The sequence below is a fragment of the Pristis pectinata genome, chromosome 3 (genome assembly GCF_009764475.1).
Source record: "Pristis pectinata isolate sPriPec2 chromosome 3, sPriPec2.1.pri, whole genome shotgun sequence".
NCBI lineage: Eukaryota > Metazoa > Chordata > Chondrichthyes > Rhinopristiformes > Pristidae > Pristis > Pristis pectinata.
Window position 1 is genome coordinate 135,499,934 of NC_067407.1, and position 18,607 is coordinate 135,518,540.

The 18,607-nt window shown below is 45.7% G+C and overlaps 1 protein-coding gene across 2 annotated transcripts in view; it reads right to left on the minus strand.

Annotated features, from left to right (window-relative positions):
• Positions 1 to 8,018: 8,018 nt before the first annotated feature.
• The window catches only part of LOC127568883 (keratinocyte-associated protein 3), a 440,350-nt gene continuing 429,761 nt past the window's right edge, over positions 8,019 to 18,607 (minus strand). For both annotated transcript variants that reach the window (XM_052013114.1, XM_052013113.1), the window contains 3 exons: positions 13,960 to 14,094; positions 13,534 to 13,632; positions 8,019 to 9,672 (listed from right to left, as the gene is read on the minus strand). In XM_052013114.1, coding sequence (XP_051869074.1) covers positions 13,543 to 13,632; positions 13,960 to 14,094 — 225 coding nt within the window. In that variant the 3' untranslated portion in view covers positions 8,019 to 9,672; positions 13,534 to 13,542. The remainder of the gene's footprint in view (positions 9,673 to 13,533; positions 13,633 to 13,959; positions 14,095 to 18,607) is intronic.

Sequence of the window (18,607 nt, forward strand, 5' to 3'; positions counted from 1 at the left end):
GGGGAGGAGGGGCGGCCGGAGGGGACGGGCCAACGGCTTCGGCAGTTTCCGGAGGGAGAGCGCCGGATCGGCCGTCTCCGGAGGGTTGAGCGGAGGGATTCGGCTATCCCCGGAGGAGAGGCGCGGCTTCGGCAGTTTCCGGAGGGAGAGCGCCGGATCGGCCGTCTCCGGAGGGTTGCGCGGAGGGATTCGGCTATGAGCGGAGGGATTCGGCTATCCCCGGAGGAGAGGCGCGGCTTCGGTAGTTTCCGGAGGAGAACTGAAGGCTTCAGCTGTTTCCGGAGGGGGAGGCGCAGGATCGGCCGTTTTCGGAGGGGAGGCCCGGGATCGGCTGTTTCCGGAGGGGAGGCCCGGGATCGGCTGTTTCCGGAGGGGAGGCCCGGGATCGGCTGTTTCCGGAGGATATGAAGCTCCGGGGCGACACCGTTCGGGAATTTCCGGAGATTGGAATTGCATTGCATTCCTGAAAAGTTGACGACGTTTAAAACGGCAAAGTTTTGGGAGATTTTCTTTAAGCAGACTATTCAAGTAAAATCAAGAATTATAGAATTATAAACACAGAGGAGGCGGCTATTCAGCCCATTGATTCAATACTAGCTCCAAGCAGAACAATCCCTCTAGCCCTGTCCTTCACTCTATCCACCTTGCCCTGGAAATGAATAAATTTGATTTTCCTTTATCTGTTCATGGATTCTCCAAGTTCCAGGATGGTGCCCAATTATCTGGGAATTTGTAAGTCCCCAGGTGCAGTTACAGAGATTCCATCTCCAGGTCATTCACCTGCACAGACTGGGCTTGGGTTGGGGAAGCCTATTTTGTGTACAAAATTATGAGGGGCACAAACAGGGTGGGTAGTAACAAACCATTCTTCTTAACAGGTGTGTATAACCAGAGGACGCGAGATTTAAGGCAAGGGGTAGGAGAGATAGAGGATAGACTATTTTTCGCTCAGATGATGATTGACATCTGGAACACACTGCCCCAGAGTATTGTCAGCATTCTCATAATGTGCAAGCACCTGAAATGCCAGGACGGAGAGGGCTACAGGCTGAGTGCTGGTAAATTGGATTGGTATAGATAGATACCTTGCACCTTATTACACTGCACTTTCTCTGTAGCTGTGACACTTTACTCTGTACTGTTATTGTTTTTACCTGTACTACCTCAATGCACTCTGTACTAACTCAATGTAACTGCACTGTGTAATGAATTGACCTGTACGATCGGAATGCAAGACAAGTTTTTCACTGCACCTCGGTACAAGTGACAATAATAAACCAAATCAAACCAAATCAATACTTGATGACAGCAGCAACAGAAGGGACCAAAGGGCCTGTTTCTTATCTGTTTAACTCTCTGACCTCCAAAACAAAGACCCCACAGTCCGCCATTTACTTCCCAACACTTTTCACCCACTCTCACGTTTTATTTGTCTCCTGTAAATTGGGCAGCCAACACTTTCCAGGTCCTCAGTTGGATGAGCCTTGGGCTTCAAATTACCTCAGACTGCACCACAATATTCTGTTTTGCACTCGTAGCTCTATTTATTGTTGTATTTATTATTACCATGTAAACTGTTTATTCTGTGAGCTTCATGCGAGCAAGGAATTTCATTGTACCCTTGGGTATATGACAATAAACTGACTAATCCAAAGGATTTCACAGAAGGATCATCAAACAAAAGATTGAGAGAGATAATTTTTGAGAGGGAATTCCATACTCCTGAAAATCTTTCATTTTTGAATCAGAATTTAAATCCAGAAAGTTTTTTGAATGTGTTTCATTCTGAATAAAAAAAAACTTGATTTGTACTTCCATATGATGTAATTGGTCATTAGAATGCAGCAAAGATGACGTACAGGTGGTCCCTGGATTACTCAAGGGTTCAATTCCTGACAATTCTTACCTTTGACCCATCCCCCAGTGGATCTGCTCTCCCCTCCTCCCCCGCACCTCCCTATCACTATCTCTCTCCTGCATCTACCTATCTCCACCTTGTGCCCACCCCACCTCCCCTCTTTTGTCCACCTATCACTGCTCTGCTTTTCCCTCCTATATATTGGACTTCCCCTTTTCCTATCTTCAGTCCTGAAGAAGGGTCCCGACCCGAAACATTGACTGGCTGCTTTTCTCCACGGATGCTGCCTGGCCTGCTGAGTTCCCCCAGCATCAGAGTGTTTTTCATCTAGATTCCAGCATCTGCAGTCCTTTGTTTCTTTTCAATTCCTGAGAGCTGTCCGCAAGCCAGAAACGTATATTTTCTATCGCTACCCATATCTTATTGCACTTCCTATCACTCAGACAGGCACATGAACATGCAGGGAACATGTGGATCATGTGCAAGGAGATTGGTTTAGTTTAATTTGCCATCATGGTCAGCACAGACATTGTGGGCCGAAGGGCCTGTTCCTGTGCTGAACTGTTCCATGTTCTATGTAATTCCTTCATCAAATATTCATCAAATTTATTTCATCAAATATTCACCCTAACCCCATCCATAATTAAACTAATGGAATATATACTGTGTCCAGAGCCACAGACACAAAGTGCTGGGGGAACTCAGCAGGTCAAGCAGCATCTATGGAGGGAAATAAACAGTCGACGTTTCAGGCCGAGACCCTTCATCAGGACGGGAAAGAGAGAGGTCAGAAGCCAGAATAAGAAGGTCGGGGGCGGAGGAGGAGTACATGCAGGCAGGTGATAGGTGAGTCCAGGTGAGAAGGCGAAGGTAGGAGGGTGGGGGAGGGGATGGGGGGGGGAGAAGTAAGAAGCTGAGAGTTGATAGGTAGAAGAGGCAAACGGCTGAAGAAGAAAGAATTCAGTATTGTTATTGGTTTATTATTATCACTTGTACCGAGGTACAGTGAAAAACTTGTCTTGCATACCGATCGTACAGATGAATTCATTACACAGTGCAGTTACATTGGGTTAGTACAGAGTCCATTGATGTAGTACAGGTAAAAACAATAACAGTACAGAGTAAAGTGTCACAGCTACAGAGAAAGTGCAGTGCAATAAGGTGCAAGGTCACAACAAGGTAGATCGTGAGGTCAGAGTCCATCTCCATATAAGGGAACCGTTCAATACTCATCACAGTGGGGTAGAAGCTGTCCTTGAGCCTGGTGGTATGTACCCTCAGGCTCCTGTATCTTCTACCCGATGGGAGACGGGAGAAGAGAGAATGGCCTGGGTGGGTGGGGTCTTTGATTATGCTGGCTGCTTCACCGAAACAGCGAGAGGTAAAGACACAGTCCATGGAGGGGAGGCTGGTGTCCATGATGCGCTGGGCTGTGTCCACAACTCTCTGCAGTTTCTTGCAGTCCTGGGCAGTAGACCATGGAATAAAGGAAAGGAGGTGGGGAATAGATAGGTGGGTCTTGAGGGCGGGGGAAGGGGAAAGAAGGGGGAAGGGGGCTACAGGAATGGGGGAAGACAAAAAAGGGGGGAGAAGAGGGGAGGGGTCACTGGAAGTTAGAGAAATCGATGTTGAGGCCGTCAATTCGGAGACTAAAGCGAAATGTGAGGTGTTGTTCCTCCAACCTACATCTGGCCTCAACGTGGCAGTCGAGGAGGCCGTGGATAGACATGTTGATAAGGGAATGGGATGTGGAATTGAAGTGGGCGGTCACCGGGACATAAGGAATACCACAGAACATATTATTATTACAATCAGGAAGAATTCTTTCAAAAGTTCTGGGAGAATTTGCGTAATGTCAGATTTCTGTAAATCAGCTCTTCTGCAACCCAGGGAGCCCGTGTACTAATTGCTAAGATTATGTGGACACCATTCTGCATAAGAATCATTTTGATGACTTCTGTACCATCTAGTGGTTAAACCAGGAACTGCAACATTCACGAGAATCCGATGAATGCTTCATTCACAGAAAGCAATGTGTCTGGTGCAGCAGAAAGGCTTCAGACCTTGGATTTACAGAGGGGAAAAAACATTAACTCACCTTCCTACCATCAGGAAAACCTGCGTTTGCGGTGTCAGTCATTAGAGAACAGATGGTTCTTTAACAGTGATCCAGCAATACATCACTGGCACATCCCTCCCCACCACCGGTAGTATCTACAGGAGGTGCTGCCTCAAGAAGGCTACATCCATCATTAAAGATCCCCGCCATCCAGGCCGTGCCATCTCCTCGCAGCTACCATCGGGCAGGAGGTACAGAAGCCTGAAGTCCCACACCACCAGGTTCAGGAACAGTTACTTCCCTTCAACCATTCAGTTTTTGAACCAACCAGCACAACCTTGATCACTACCTCACTACAACAACACTATGACCACTTTGCACTACAATGGACTTTTTCTTTGTTCTAATCGTGTTCTTTCTTGTGAAAAATTGTATTTATGTTTAATTTATGTTTTTCTTGTGGATGCTGCTTATCTGACGCTCTGTGCCTGTGATGCTGCTGCAGGGAAGTTTTTCATTGCACCTGTGCACACATGTACTTGTGCATGTGAACATAACCTAGACTTTGACAGAGCGTTAATTGCCATTTACAGAGTGTCCCAAAATTCTACCACCCTTTGTAACAGGTCAGAATGCATTCATAGACAAGAACATGAGGAGGAGCAGGAATAACCCATCCAGTGGTTTGAACCTACTCCACCGTTCATCAAGACCATGACACCTACCTCAACACCATTTTCCTGCACTGCCCCAAGATCTCTTGACTTCATTCATATCCAGAAATTTATCCATCTCTGTTTTGAATGAACTCAATGACAAACCTCCACAGTACTCCAGGTAGAGACTTTCAAAGATTTATTACCCTCTTAGTGAAGACAGTTCTCTTCATCTCAGTCCTAAATGGTCTACCCCTTGTTCCAACACTATGACTGAAACACCCACCACTTAGAAATATACTGCTTTTGTGCAAAGTCGATAACTTCAAACTTTTCCTCGTTATATATTTCATCTTCAATGTTCTTGCCCACTCATCAACTTGTTCAACCCTGACCTCCGGTGCTGTATGTGTGGAGTCTGCACGTCCTCCCTGTGACCGTGTGGGTTTCGCTCGGGTGGTCCGGTTTGTCCCACATCACAAAGATGTGCAGGTTTGTGGGTTAATTGGCTGCTGTAAATTGCCCCTGGTGTGTATGCGAGTGGTAAAATCTGGGGCAAATGGATAGGAATGTGGGGAGAATTTAAAACAATGGGACTAACATAGAATGAGTGTCTGATGGTCGGTACAGACACGATGGGCTAAGGGTCCTGTTTCTGTTCTGCATGACTTGTGACTAATAATACACAGGGGCAGGAATTCTTCTTGGCGACCAGTACAAATTGGCTCCTTAAATAAAAATAGAAAATGCTGGAAACACTCAGCAGGTCAGGGAGAGTTAGTGTTTCAGGTGTGGAACACATCATCAGAACTCAGCTACTTGCTTTTTTTAAGCATTTGCAGAGTCTCAGCTTGTGAACTACACTTCACATCACTTGCATTTCATATCACTCATGTATTGCTGCTGCTGCAAATTGCACCTGTGCACACATGCACTTGTGCACATGACAATAAACTTGACTTTGACTTGCATTCACACCTCTCACCACACAGAGACATGTGGGCAGGTTGTTATTTCGCTGGATTATCAGAGGCATGAACTAATAGTTCATGCAATTACAAAGAAGGCATGCCAGCAGCTCTACTTCATTAGGAGTTTGAGGAGATTTGGTGTGTCACCAAAGCCTCTTCCAAATTTCTACAGATATACGGTGGGGAGCATTCTGACTGGTTGCATCACCGCCTGGTATGGAGGCTCCAATGCGCAGGATCACAAGAGGCTGCAGAGGGTTGTAGACTCAGCCAGCTCCATTACAGGCACAACCCTCCCCCGCCATCAAAGACAGCTTCAAGAGGTGGTGCCTCAAGGAGGTGGCATCCATCTCTAAGGACCCTCACTGTCTCTGATGTCCTAGAATGGAAAGCTTCATCATGGGAACAGATGCGCTGAACCACACCCTCTCTTTTTTCTTTAACCCCCCCCCCACCCCATTCCTTTGTCTTCCCTTATTCCTGTGGCCCCCTTCCCCCGCCTTGATGACCTGCCCATCTCCTCCCCTCCCCCATCCTTTATTCCACGGTCCACTGCCCTCTCCTACCGGATTCCTCCTTCTTCGGCCCTTTTGCCTCTTCTACCTTATTACATCTTCTCCCCCTCCCCCACCCACCTACCTTCCCCCCTCACCTGGACTCACCTCTCCCCTGCCTGCGTGTGCTCCTTCCCCTCCCCCCGACCTTCTTATTCTGGCTTCTGCCCTCTTCCTTTCCAGTCCTGATGAAGGGTCTCAGCCCAAAACGTCAACTGTTTATTTCCCTCCGGGGATGCTGCCTGACCCGCTGAGTCCCTCCAGCATTTTGTGTGTGTTGTTACATCATTATTCCTTTTTTTTTACACTATTTACTTATTTTGTAACTTGTAGTAATTTTATTTCTTTGCAATGTACTCCTGTTGTATAACAATAAATTTCACGACATTCAGGTCAGTAAGAATAAACCTGGTTCTGATTCTGAATATGTTCAAATCCTATCACAGCAACTGGGGAATTAAAATTCAACTAAGTACATCTGTACTGAAAAGCCAGCAAAAATAATGGTGACCAGGAGACGACGACATTGCAGCGTACATTCAGTTCAGTCACACCTGTTAGTGAGGTAAGTTTGTAAGTTTGTCATCCGTAGTTGTCTGTCCTAAGTGACTCCAGACCGACAGTAATAACTCTTAACCAAGGAAGCACTTAGTTCAAAGTACCTAAGGACTGGAACTAAATCTTTGCCTTGCCATTGTCACCCATATCATAGAACACAGAACAGTACAGCTCAGAACAGACCCTTCGGCCCACAATGTTATGCCGACGTAGCTAATCCCTCCTACCTACAGAATGCCCATATCTCTCCATTTTCCTCTCATTCATGTGCCCATCCAAGCCCCTCTTAAAAGCCCCCAATGAATTTGCCTCCACCACCCTATCAGGCAACGCATTCCAGTCATCCACCACTCTCTCAGTAAAAAAAACTTACCCCTCACATCTGTTCTGAACCTACCCCTTCTCACCTTAAATGCTTGTCCTCTGGTACTAGATCGCTCAATAATGGGAAAAAGATATTGCTTGTCCACCCTATCTATGCCTCTCATAATTTTATACACTTCCAACAGATCACCCCTCAGCCTCCGCCGCTACAGAGAAAAGAGCCCAAGTTTGTCCAGCCTCTCCTGATAGCACATGCCCTCTAATCCAGGCAGCATCCTCTCTAAAACCTCCACATCCTTCCAAAAGTGAGGTGACCAGAATTGCACGCAATACTCTAAATGCAGGCTAACCAGAGTTCTATAGAGATGCATCATTACTTCTCGATTCCTATACTCAATACCCCAGTTAATGAAAGCAAGCATTCCATAAGCCTTCTTAACCACCCTATCTACCTGTGTAGCCACTTTCAATGAGCCATGGACTTGCACCCCAAGGTTTCTCTGCTCTTCAACACTGTTAAGCGTCTTGCCCCAAAGACTGTACTGCCTCCTGACACTGGTCCTACCAAGGTGTAACACCTCACATTTGTCCAGGTTTATCCATATAAAGAGGAGGATGAGATGAGACATGATAGAGGTATACAAAATATTAGTGGACAGCCAGCGCCTCTTTCCCAGGGCACCAATGCTCAATACAAGAGGGCATGGCTTTAAAGTAATGGGTGGGAAGTTCAAGAGAGATATCAGAGGAAGGTTTTTTACCCAGAGAGTGGTTGGGACATGGAATGCGCTGCCTGGAGCAGTGGTGGAGGCAGGTACATTGGTCAATATCAAGAGATTGCTAGATAAGCATATGGAGGAATTTATGTGGGAGGAAGGGGTTAGGCGAGGTTTAAAGGTCGGCACAACATTGTGGGCCAAAGGGCTTGTATTGTGCTATGATTCTATGTTTTATGTTCTAAAAAAACACTGCCAGTTTAACTTAGAAAAGAGTTAACTCAGTCTCGGCTTTAAGCCTAAAATCAAACCAAGCAAAACATGAGATCCATTAGCAATCTTTATTTGAAACGTTTAACATGATATATGCGCACAACGGCTTGTAGTAACTGTACATCCACCACAAAAGTGAACAATACCAACATTTTATGTCTGGGTCTGCTTTGTAAAAAAAAACCCTACATAGTTAAATTGAATTTCACATAAAGCCAAATGAAGCTCATAACTTCGTCATCATATTCAGAATCATTTTACCCTTTTGTCCCACATCTGTGCTGAAGTAGCACTGATGTCTTTCACCACCCCTCCCACAAATGCTAATTTTCCCCTCCCTAGCCCCAAGGCACTGAGGTTAGTTGCCGTGGCACCTCTCTTAGATCACCAAAGTCAGCAGACATTAAACCCAGGAACCTGCTCGACCACTTCTCAACTACTCCCTCGCCAAGTAAGCCCAGAGCTCCAGTACGGTGACTCACCAACTGGTCTTAAAAGGAACAATTCCAGAGCGTCCCAGGTGGTTGATATCCACCCATCAACCTCCCCTCAGAAGTTATATCCATCAGATCACTGGTTAATCTTCCTTCATAGCCCAACCCTTCCATCCCAGAAAACAACTCAGTGGACCTATACCATATTGACTCCAAGGTACATAGACTGAAAAAAGACCCCCCATCTGCCTATCACCACCCCCCTCACCTGGATCCACCCATCGCCTGCCAGCTTGCTCCACCCCTCCCCTCCACCTCTTTATACTGCCTATCTCCCCTCAATCTTTCAGTCCAGATGAAGGGGTCTCGAACCAAAACATCGACTGTCCATTTCCCTCCATAGATGCTGCCTGAGCCGCTGAGTCCCGCTGTTGTTTCCAAACTTTCAGTACTTACTCCAAGATTAGTCTCCCTTATTGTACAATTACAATAAGAACCCCTCCTCCTGGTAATTCCACCCAATGAAGACAAAGTCCCCATCTCCAAGGAAGAACCTCAGTCTAAGTGGATAAAGCTCTCGCCATCTTAGCACAGAGAATTCTAGAGCTCAGTACCCCTGTAGCCCTTCAGCTGAAAGGGATTCAAAAACACTGTAGCTTAGTCACCATTTGCCCAGCTTACTGAGTACAACAGTGAATGTTATAGTGATTAAGAAATAGAAAGGCCACAACAAAACCTGCTTCAACACACAACAGGCGAGAAGCTCAAGGGGGTGGAGGGGGAGCAAGAGAAAGTTGGGGAGAGGGAGGTGGAATAAATGAGGATGGGGGAAAGTGAATAAATCTCTTCAGATGAGAGACAAAACAATCCCACGTGAAACACATGGGCAATTCATCAAGGGGCAACTCCACCGGATTGAGGTCAGAAGAAACAAGCATTTATAGACTTCAAAGTGACAGCCGCTGACGAGTTACTACTGCAGCAACTGACCTCTGATAGCTTGGACTATAATGACCACTTAGAATTTTGAACCGATAGGTTTTCTTAAAAAAATTGTTAAAAAAGAGAAATCAGAAACCAACGGCTATTTTTAAGAATACATTTTAAAAACTCTTACAATCCCCTTTAAAAATATCTAAAGTAGTGTCGTTTTCCCCAAGGACCGTCAGCAACAATTAACCCACACAGACAACTGTACAAACATGAAAAACTGCTGGACATCTGAAGTGAAAACGGAATGTTGGAAACACTCAGTGGGTCAGGCAGCATCTGTGGAGAGAGAAACAGAGTTAACACCAGGTCAATGAGTTTTATTCCTTTAAGCTGGAATGAGCAATGGAAGGAAATAAGCAGTAGAAAAAAAGGTATGAGAGAAACTGGGGGGGGGGGGGGACTAAAAGCCAATAAATCCCAGGGAACTAATAATCTACAGCCCAGTGTTTTGAAAGGGTAAAGCAGCCAACATAATCAAAGACCCCACCCACCCCAGACATTCTCTCTTCTCCCCCCTCCCATTGGGCAGAAGATACAAAAGCCTGAAAGCACGTACCACCAGGCTCAAGGACAGCTTCTATCCCACCGTTATAAGACTATTGAACCGTTCCCTAGTACGATAAAATGGACTCTTGACCTCACAATCTACCTCGTTATGACCTTGCACCTTATTGTCTGCCTGCACTGTACTTTTTCTCTGTACTGTAACACTATATTCTGTATTCAGTTATTGCTTTTCCCTTGTACTACCTCAGTGAACTGATGTAATGAAGTGATCTGTTTGGAGGCATGCAAAACCAAGTTTTTCACTGTACCTTGGTATATGTGACAATAATAAACCAATTTAATTTTAGGTGGTTATAGAGAAGGTGAATGCCCTCGTTATCATCTTCCAGGATTCCAAAGACTCTAGGATTGTTCCTGTGGATCGGAGGGAAGCAAGTATGGTCCCACTATTTAAAAAAAGAGGGAGAGAGAACCAGGGAACTACCAAGCTGTTGTACTAAAAGATCACGAAAACGATAATAATATTAAGCAGAGGTGGCATGGTTTTATGAAAGGAACATTATATTTGACAAAACTACTTTTTTCCACCTACTTTGAGGATGTGATTAATAGAATCAATAAAGGAGAACCAATGGATGTGGTGTATTTGGATGTTCAGAAGGCTTTGGATAAGGTTCCACATAGGAGGTTGGGCAAGAAAGTTCGAAATGGAATTGGGGGTAAGGTACTGACATGGACTGAGAATTGGTTATTGGGCAATAAGCAACAAGTGGGACTAAGTGGACCTTTGGCAGGCTGTAATTAGTGGGGTACCAGCAGAATCTGTACTTGGGTCCCATGATCTTTACCGACCATGATCTTGATGAATGCAGCAAGTTTGAGAAGCTAAATGGCCTAGAACTGCTCCAATCTCTTATGTTCTTTCATTCAAAAAGGTTCTGATGAAAAGACATTGACATGAAAAGTTAACTGTGCTTCATTCGCTCTAGATACAGCCTGACCTGCAAAGCATTTTCAGCATTTTTTTAAATTTTGCTGGATGAACGTTTCACTCGGTGGGATTTGGAATGAAACCAGTCAAATGCCGAGGATTCATGCTGCAATTCATCAGTATTTGATTTTTTTTGGTTCTCCAAAGGTACCGGTTCCACGCTGAGGTATGATTCCAAGTGATGGTCATTCTTGGGCATTCCTCATCAGAGATCATCCCGTAGACCAGACTCTCAATCATCCATCCTGCAAAGGCTGTAATGTTTGGGCAAGTATCCAAAAGGTGTTGGCCACGGGCAAGATCCAGCAAACAAAAAACACCTGGATCCACACCCTCCCTCCAAATCTGGGTCACCTAAACCTTTGCAGCATCCAAATCATTCCCCTTAACCAACCCAGTTCTGATGAAGGGTCCTGGATGTGAAACATTAAATCTGTTTCTCCTTCCACAGCTACTGCCTGACCTGCTGAGTGTTTCCAGCATTTTCTGGTTTTAGCCCAGTGGAGTCTAAATCACCTAGTCTTCCTGTTCAGTATCAGAATGTTGTGTTGGGAATAAATTAATCAACTGGTTGTGATCTACTGTATATAAATGACTTGGATGAAAACGTGGATGGGTGGGTTAGTAAGTTCCAGACAACACAAAGATTGGTGGCATTGTGGATCGTGCAGAAAACTGGCAAAGGATAGAGCAGGATGTAGATCAGTTGCAGATATGAGCGGAGAAATGACAGATGGAGTTTAATCTAGCCAAGTGTGAGGTGTTGCACTTTGGGAGATCAAATGTAAAGGGTTAGTGCACTGTTAATGGCAGGACCCTTAACAGTGTTGATGTACAGAGGGATCTTGGGGTCCAAATCCATAGCTTCCTGAAAGTGGCCACGCAGGTTGATAGGGCAGTAAAGAAGGCGTACGGCATGCTTGCCTTTAGCAGTTGAGGCACTGAGTACAAGAGTCAGGAAGTTATGCTGCAGCTTTATAAAACTCTAGTTAGGCTTCATCTGGAGTATTGCATTCAGTTCTGGTCACCCCATTACAGGAAGGATGTGGAGGCTTTGGAGAGGATGCAGAAGTTTACCAGGATGCTGCCTGGATTATAGGACATCTGTAAGGAGAGGTTGGACAAACTTGGGTTGTTTTCTCTGGAACAGTGGAGGCCGAGGGGAGACCTGATAGAGGTGCATAATATTATGAGGGGCATTGACAGTGTAGACAGCTGGTATCTTTTTCCCGGGGTTGAAATGTCTAATACCAGAGGGCAAGCAGTTAAGGTGATAGGGGGCAAGTTCAAAGAAGATGTGCTGCCTGGAATGCGCTGCCAGGGGTGGTGGTGGAGGCAGATACGACAGAGGCATTTAAGAGGCTGTTAGATAGGCACATGAATGTGCCGAGAACGGAGGGATATAGACATTGGGTAGGCAGCAGGGATTAGTTTAGTTAGGTGTATTATTACTAGTTTAATTAGTTCAGAACAACATGGTGGGCCAAAGGGCCTGTTCCTGTGCTGTACCGTTCGATGTAACTCGGCCATAAGTAAAATTTAAGATTAAGATATCTTTATTAGTCACATGTACATCGAAACACACAGTGAAATGCACCTTTTGCGTAGAGTATCCCAGGGGCAGCCCGTAAGTGTCGCCACGCTTCCGGCGCCAACATAGCATGCCCACAACTTCCTAACCCGTACGTCTTTGGAATGGGAAGGAAACCAGAGCATCCGGAGGAAACCCAAGTACACACGGGGAGAGCTTACAAACTCCTTACAGACAGTGGTGGGAATTGAACCTGGGTCGCTGGCGCTGTAATAGTGTTACGCTAACCGCTGCACTACCGTGCCTGCCATAACTGTCAAGCTGTAGTACAAACATTGGACCGAAAATATTCTATACCTGGCTTATCTCCTTTAACAGAAAAGGTCACTTTTGAGGGTAGGGGGTGGGGGGGGGGGATGGTGGGAGATGGTTCAGGGTCAAGGTTCCCGGATATTCATAAAAATTAGCAAAACCAGTGCCATTCAGGAAATCCTTAAAGGTTGTCCATGTACAGAGCAGGATGGGTAGGTATAGTGCCACATCACCACATTCGAAAGGCCCGATGACTCTCAATGTCACCAGAGTAAAGTTGGAAGCTGGCTAGAACCTTGGAAGCATCTCGCAGCATGTGAAGTTCACAAGGAGGGTGAGGGATGAACAAGAATTGGCACCTTTCAAACCTGTGGCCCTATTCAACAAGATTGTCGTTGATCCTTTGTAGCATTATTACAGCGCCAGTGACCCGGGTTCAATTCCGGCCGCTGTCTGTAAGGAGTTTGTACATTCTCCCCGTGTCTACATGGGTTTCCTCCGGGTGCTCGGGTTTCCTCCCACATTCCAAAGACGGGCGGGTTAGGAAGTTGTGGGCATGCTATGTTGGCGCCGGAAGCGTGGCGACACTTGTGGGCTGCCCCCCAGGACACTCTACGCAAAAGATGCATTTCACTGTGTGTTTCGATGTACATGTGACTAATAAAGAAATCTTAATCCCTCAAATCTGGATTAGTTCAGAAGAAGGAAAAAATGATAAGTATCAAGTTTGCAATATTGGTTAGATGTCAACTAACTTCAATGAACCGTACCACTGTGGAGGAAGGTCACCACTCACCCAGTGCTTCTACAGTTGGACTTCTCGGCTGCTGCTGATGAGTTTGTAAGTTTCCAATTCTCTGTGTTTTTTCCCTTTCGCTGGATCTTCCTCCTCGATCTGTCAAACAACATCAGTTTACAAACAATAAGATTCTGGACAAAAGTACTTAAAAGGCTAGGGAGAATGGACAAGATCTCCAGGCATGGTGTCAGTCACCTAACAGTGCTATATTCAATTAAAATATCGTGGCTCTCACCTCCCACACTATGAGGAATGTCAATGACATAGGCACAGTGCAGAGACAAGATGCATGTGTTGGAGCAGCTTCTTGTCTCTTCATATTCCTTGCACTACCCATAGTTAGAATAACCATACACAACACTCTCTGCCCCAAACCTCCTCTACCCTAACCCACCCCTCCTTAGCCCCCAATCCCCAACTCACCCGGTCTACCATGTCACTCTGTCCACAGGGGCCAATCCCACGAAGAATCATTGCCACCACAAAGCAACGGGCGGAGAGGATTCCTTCCACTGTTGACAGCACCATCGACGGGATCCATAACGCCAGTGTGGTGTCCTGGAAACAGACGGAGAGGAAGAATTGTCAGACCAGACAGAGCACTAGGCCGACACTCAAATCCTGGTTACTCCATCACGTTCCAAGTCCCCATCCTTGCAACCGAATCCAGGTTGGAAACGGACACCTGATCAGGTAAGGAGTTGGATTTGGGAGGTCCCTCTACCTTGAACTGAACCCAATTTTCCAACCGTTTCCGGAAGTATAACAGAATAAGATACAGGTAACAAAAGTTTCCCAAATCAATGTCACAAGTCCACCATTTGAAGGGTTGACAAGCATGAAACTCTCCCAGGTGTAGTGAGCTGTTAGCTCCAAACACACTGATTTCATGCATCCTGCACCAAGCTCAGAATACTCTTTCCAGATTCACCAACGTGATCTGAAAACAGGGTCTTAGAATAGCTTTAACCAAAGCTGCTGTCAGTCCAGTGTCAACACCCCGACCGCAAAAGATCCAACATCCAAGCTAAAGCTGGAGTAGTTTAATTTTGTAAACACAGTGCTGGAATAAGTGCCTAACAAAAGGAGATCGACCCGAGACATCAAATAATTTCCCTCTCCACTTATGCTGAATATTTCCAGCATTTTACTGTAGTTTTATTCTACTTAAGGATTTACCATGTTGATCAGAGCAGGAAGATTAAAATGTTACAAAGCACGACCTTTAGCCCAATTGGACTAGCAAGTCCAAGCAGCAACACACTCTAATACAATTTAAAACTTCTACCGATGACTTTTTCCGAATCCTTTTCAATAACTTTCTATTCGAATATAGAGGAGCGGGGTTAATGCTTTTAACCGAAGGAATACGACAGCCCAGCTTTTGGTTAGTTTTTGTTTATTATCACTAGTTTTTTTGTTTTGTTATTGCCTTTTTTAATTATTTTTTTCATATAATCAAATTTCTTTTTAAATTTTTTTCATGTTCAATTATCAAGAGATTGGGACGTTCAGATTATATATTTTACTCTTTGTGTCTGTATATGTTAACTGTTATTACTGTAATCCCGATCTCTTTGTATCATGTGTATAATTACTATTGTTATGTTTATTAATTTGAAATTAATAAAAAGATTGAAAAAGAAAGTAAAACTTCTACCGGGCTCATAAACACGTTATATGATGAGGTAGCATGGACGCCCTGATGGTACACTTCAAACTCTCCAAAGACTGAGGGAGCAGTCCACTTATACCTGATGGTGCAGTCAGCTAGGACGGCTGTTCAGTAAAAACCACCAGTTATTTTTAACTAATAATTAAGGCCAATTAATAAAAATAATATCCTGGTATTGAACTGAGTTGGGCAATCGCTAAAGGTTGGTTTGCAGGTGCAACAGGTTATCAAGAAGGCAAATGGAGTGTTGGCCTTCATTGCTGGAGGGATTGAATTTAAGAGCGGGGAGGTTGTGCTGCAAATGTACAGGGTACTGGTGAGGCCGCACCTGGAGCACTGTGTGCATTTCCGTTCTTACTTGGGGGTAAGATACACTGGCTTTGGAGGCGGTGCAGAGGAGGTTCACCAGGTTGATTCCGGAGATGAGGGGGTTAGCCTATGAGGAGAGATTGAGTTGCCTAGGACTGTACTTGCTGGAATTCAGAAGAGTGAGAGGATCTTATAGAAACATATAAAATTATGAGAGGGATAGATAAGATAGAGGCAGGAAGGTTGTTTCCACTGGCAGGCGAGACTAGAACTAGGGGACATGCCTCAAGATTCACGGGAGTAGATTTAGGACAGAGATGAGGAGAAACTGCTTTTCCAAGAGACTAATGAATCTGTGGAATTCTCTGCCCAGGGAAGCAGTGGAGGCTGTCTCATTAACTATATTTAAGAGACAGTGGATAGATTTTTGCATAGTAGGGGAATTAAGGGTTATGGGGAAAAGGCAGGTAGGTGGATCTGAGTCCACGGCCAGATCAGCCACGATCTTATAGAATGGTGGAGCAGGCTCAACGGGCCAGATGGCCTCCTCCTGCTCCTATTTCTTATATTCAATGCATTTCACTGTGTGTTTTGAATGCACCTGTGACTAATAAAGATATCTTATCTTATTCTAACTCAGTGACTGGGAACGTGGAAATCAATAACTAAAAAACATTGATCTATCTTCTGGAGAGGAAGGGGGAAGTTCTTTTAAACACAGGTTATTAGGGGATGGACTGCACCCACCCCCATCAAATACTCCAACAGTTGCAGGTGGGAGGAGCCTCGGAGAACCTGCTTCTCCCAAATGACTGAAATTTGCCTTCACTTCCACTCTCCTCTGCTGCAGATTGGTGAGGAGAAGGATTCAATCAGATTCAAGCAGCGTTTAAGACAAGATTTCTTTATTTGTCACATGTACATGGAAACACACAGTGAAATGCATCTTTTGCATAGAGTGCTCTGGGGGCAGCCCGCAAGTGTCGCCACGCTTCTGGCGCCAACATAGCATGCCCACAACTTCCTAACCCGTACGTCTTTGGAATGTGGGAGGAAACCGGAGCACCTGGAGGGAACCCACGCAGACACGGGGAGAACATACAAACTCCTTACAGGCAGCGGCCAGAATTGAACCCGGGTCACTGGCGCTGTAGTAGTGTTACACTAACCGTTACACTACTGTACCATGCCATTTAGTGATGGATGATAAACAGCATCTACCAAAACGAGCCAAGGCTATTTTAATGGCACCTGTCAGACCCCAGATCTCTGGATGGACAAGGTAGCAGCAGGTATGTGAGAACCCCCTACAGCACACGCCATGCTGACTTGGAAATATTCTCAGCATTCCTTTATCGCTGGTGGATCAACATTGTGGAACTTCCTCCCAGTCAGCACTGTGGGAAGTACCTTCTCCAAATAGACTACAGGCAGGCAGCTCACCGTCACCTCCTGAAGAACAGTTACAGAGATAGGCAGTAAATATCAGCTTTGCCGATGACACCCACCTTCCATGACAGAGTTTACCAGAAAGGCATTGTTAAGGCTAAGGGGCAAGAGCAGAGTATTGGCTGAATCACCTTCCTCTGCACTGGAGGGTTCAATACCACTTGTGATACTCTGCCATTCAAGAACATGGCAGTAGTTGTCTAAATGATGAGCACAGTTAAACCACAAGCAACAACCAACGGGCAGGCACGGTGGTGTAGCAGTTGGCGTAATGCTACTACAGCGCTAGCAACCCGGGTTCAATTCCCGCCGCTGTCTATAAGGAGTTTGTACGTTCTCCCTGTGTCTGCGTGGGTTTCCTCCGATGTACAGGTTAGGAAGCTGTGAGCATGCTATGTTGGCGCTGGAAGCGTGGCGACACTTGCGGGCTGCCCCCAGAACACTCTACGCAAAAAAAGATGCATTTCACTGCGAGTTTCGATGTACATATGACTAATAAAGAAATCTTATCTTATCCTTCCTGACCAAGGGCTTGAGTGTCTATGCTAAGGCGGCAGGAAATGACCTCTCTCATGGTTAGATCCCTACAAAACCTGGCATCCATGTGGATGAGGTTGAAGGGCTGCCAACTAGTGGGCAAACATGAGCCAACGCTTCCAGACAGCGAGTAGGCTCATTGATGGATGGTCTGGAATCTAAACTTCTCTCCTCGAGACTTCACCCCTCCAGCCTCTTCCTGGCCAAGGGCTTTCTCAAAGTCAGTCCCTTCGAGCAAGTTCCCAGCCCACCTCTCCAGGCAAGACAGCTGGGCTCTGATGGCTTGACAATGTTTAGGAGGCGTGCATGCAAAACATGACCCTTCCACTTTGCTACTGCCCTGGGATCTCCCCCACCAGTAATCCACAATAATTCCTTTTAGTATGGAGTCACAGTGAGCTACAGCACGGAAACAGGGTGAAAGGGTGAGCAGCTTTAAGTTCCTGGGTGTAAACATCTCTGAGGATCTGTCCTGGGCCCAACACATTGATGCAATCATGAAGAAGGCAGGCCAGCAGCTCTACTTTGTTAGGAGTTTGAGGAGATTCTGTATGTCACCAAAGATTTGTGCAAATTTCTACAGATGTACGGTGGAGAACATTCTGACTGGTTGCATCACAGCCTGGTGTGGAGGCTCCAATGCACACTGAATGTGCAAACTGCACATAGGCAGGACCTGAGGCCAGGATTGAACCGGGGTCTCTGGCACTGCGAGGCAATGGCTGTACTAACTGTATTCCCGTGCTACTTGTGTATATAGACACGAGGACAATGTTAATGCCATTTCTGTCATTTATAGATTTCACTTTGCAGAATCAAATTTTAAAAGGGTGATGGACCAAACATGGGCAGATGAGACTAGCTCACTGGGCAACACCGTTAGCCAGGGCCTGCGTCCATGTTGTATGACTCTATGAACCACAAGCAGGATTATTATCTCTGACATACGTCGTGAAATTTGTTGTTTTGCGGCAGCAGTACAGTGCAAGACATAAAGACATATATAGATATAAGTAGATATAGAGGAGATGTCAGGGGTGTTTTTTACTCAGAGAGTGGTGAGTGCATGGAATGGGCTGCTGGCAACGGTGGTGGAGGCTG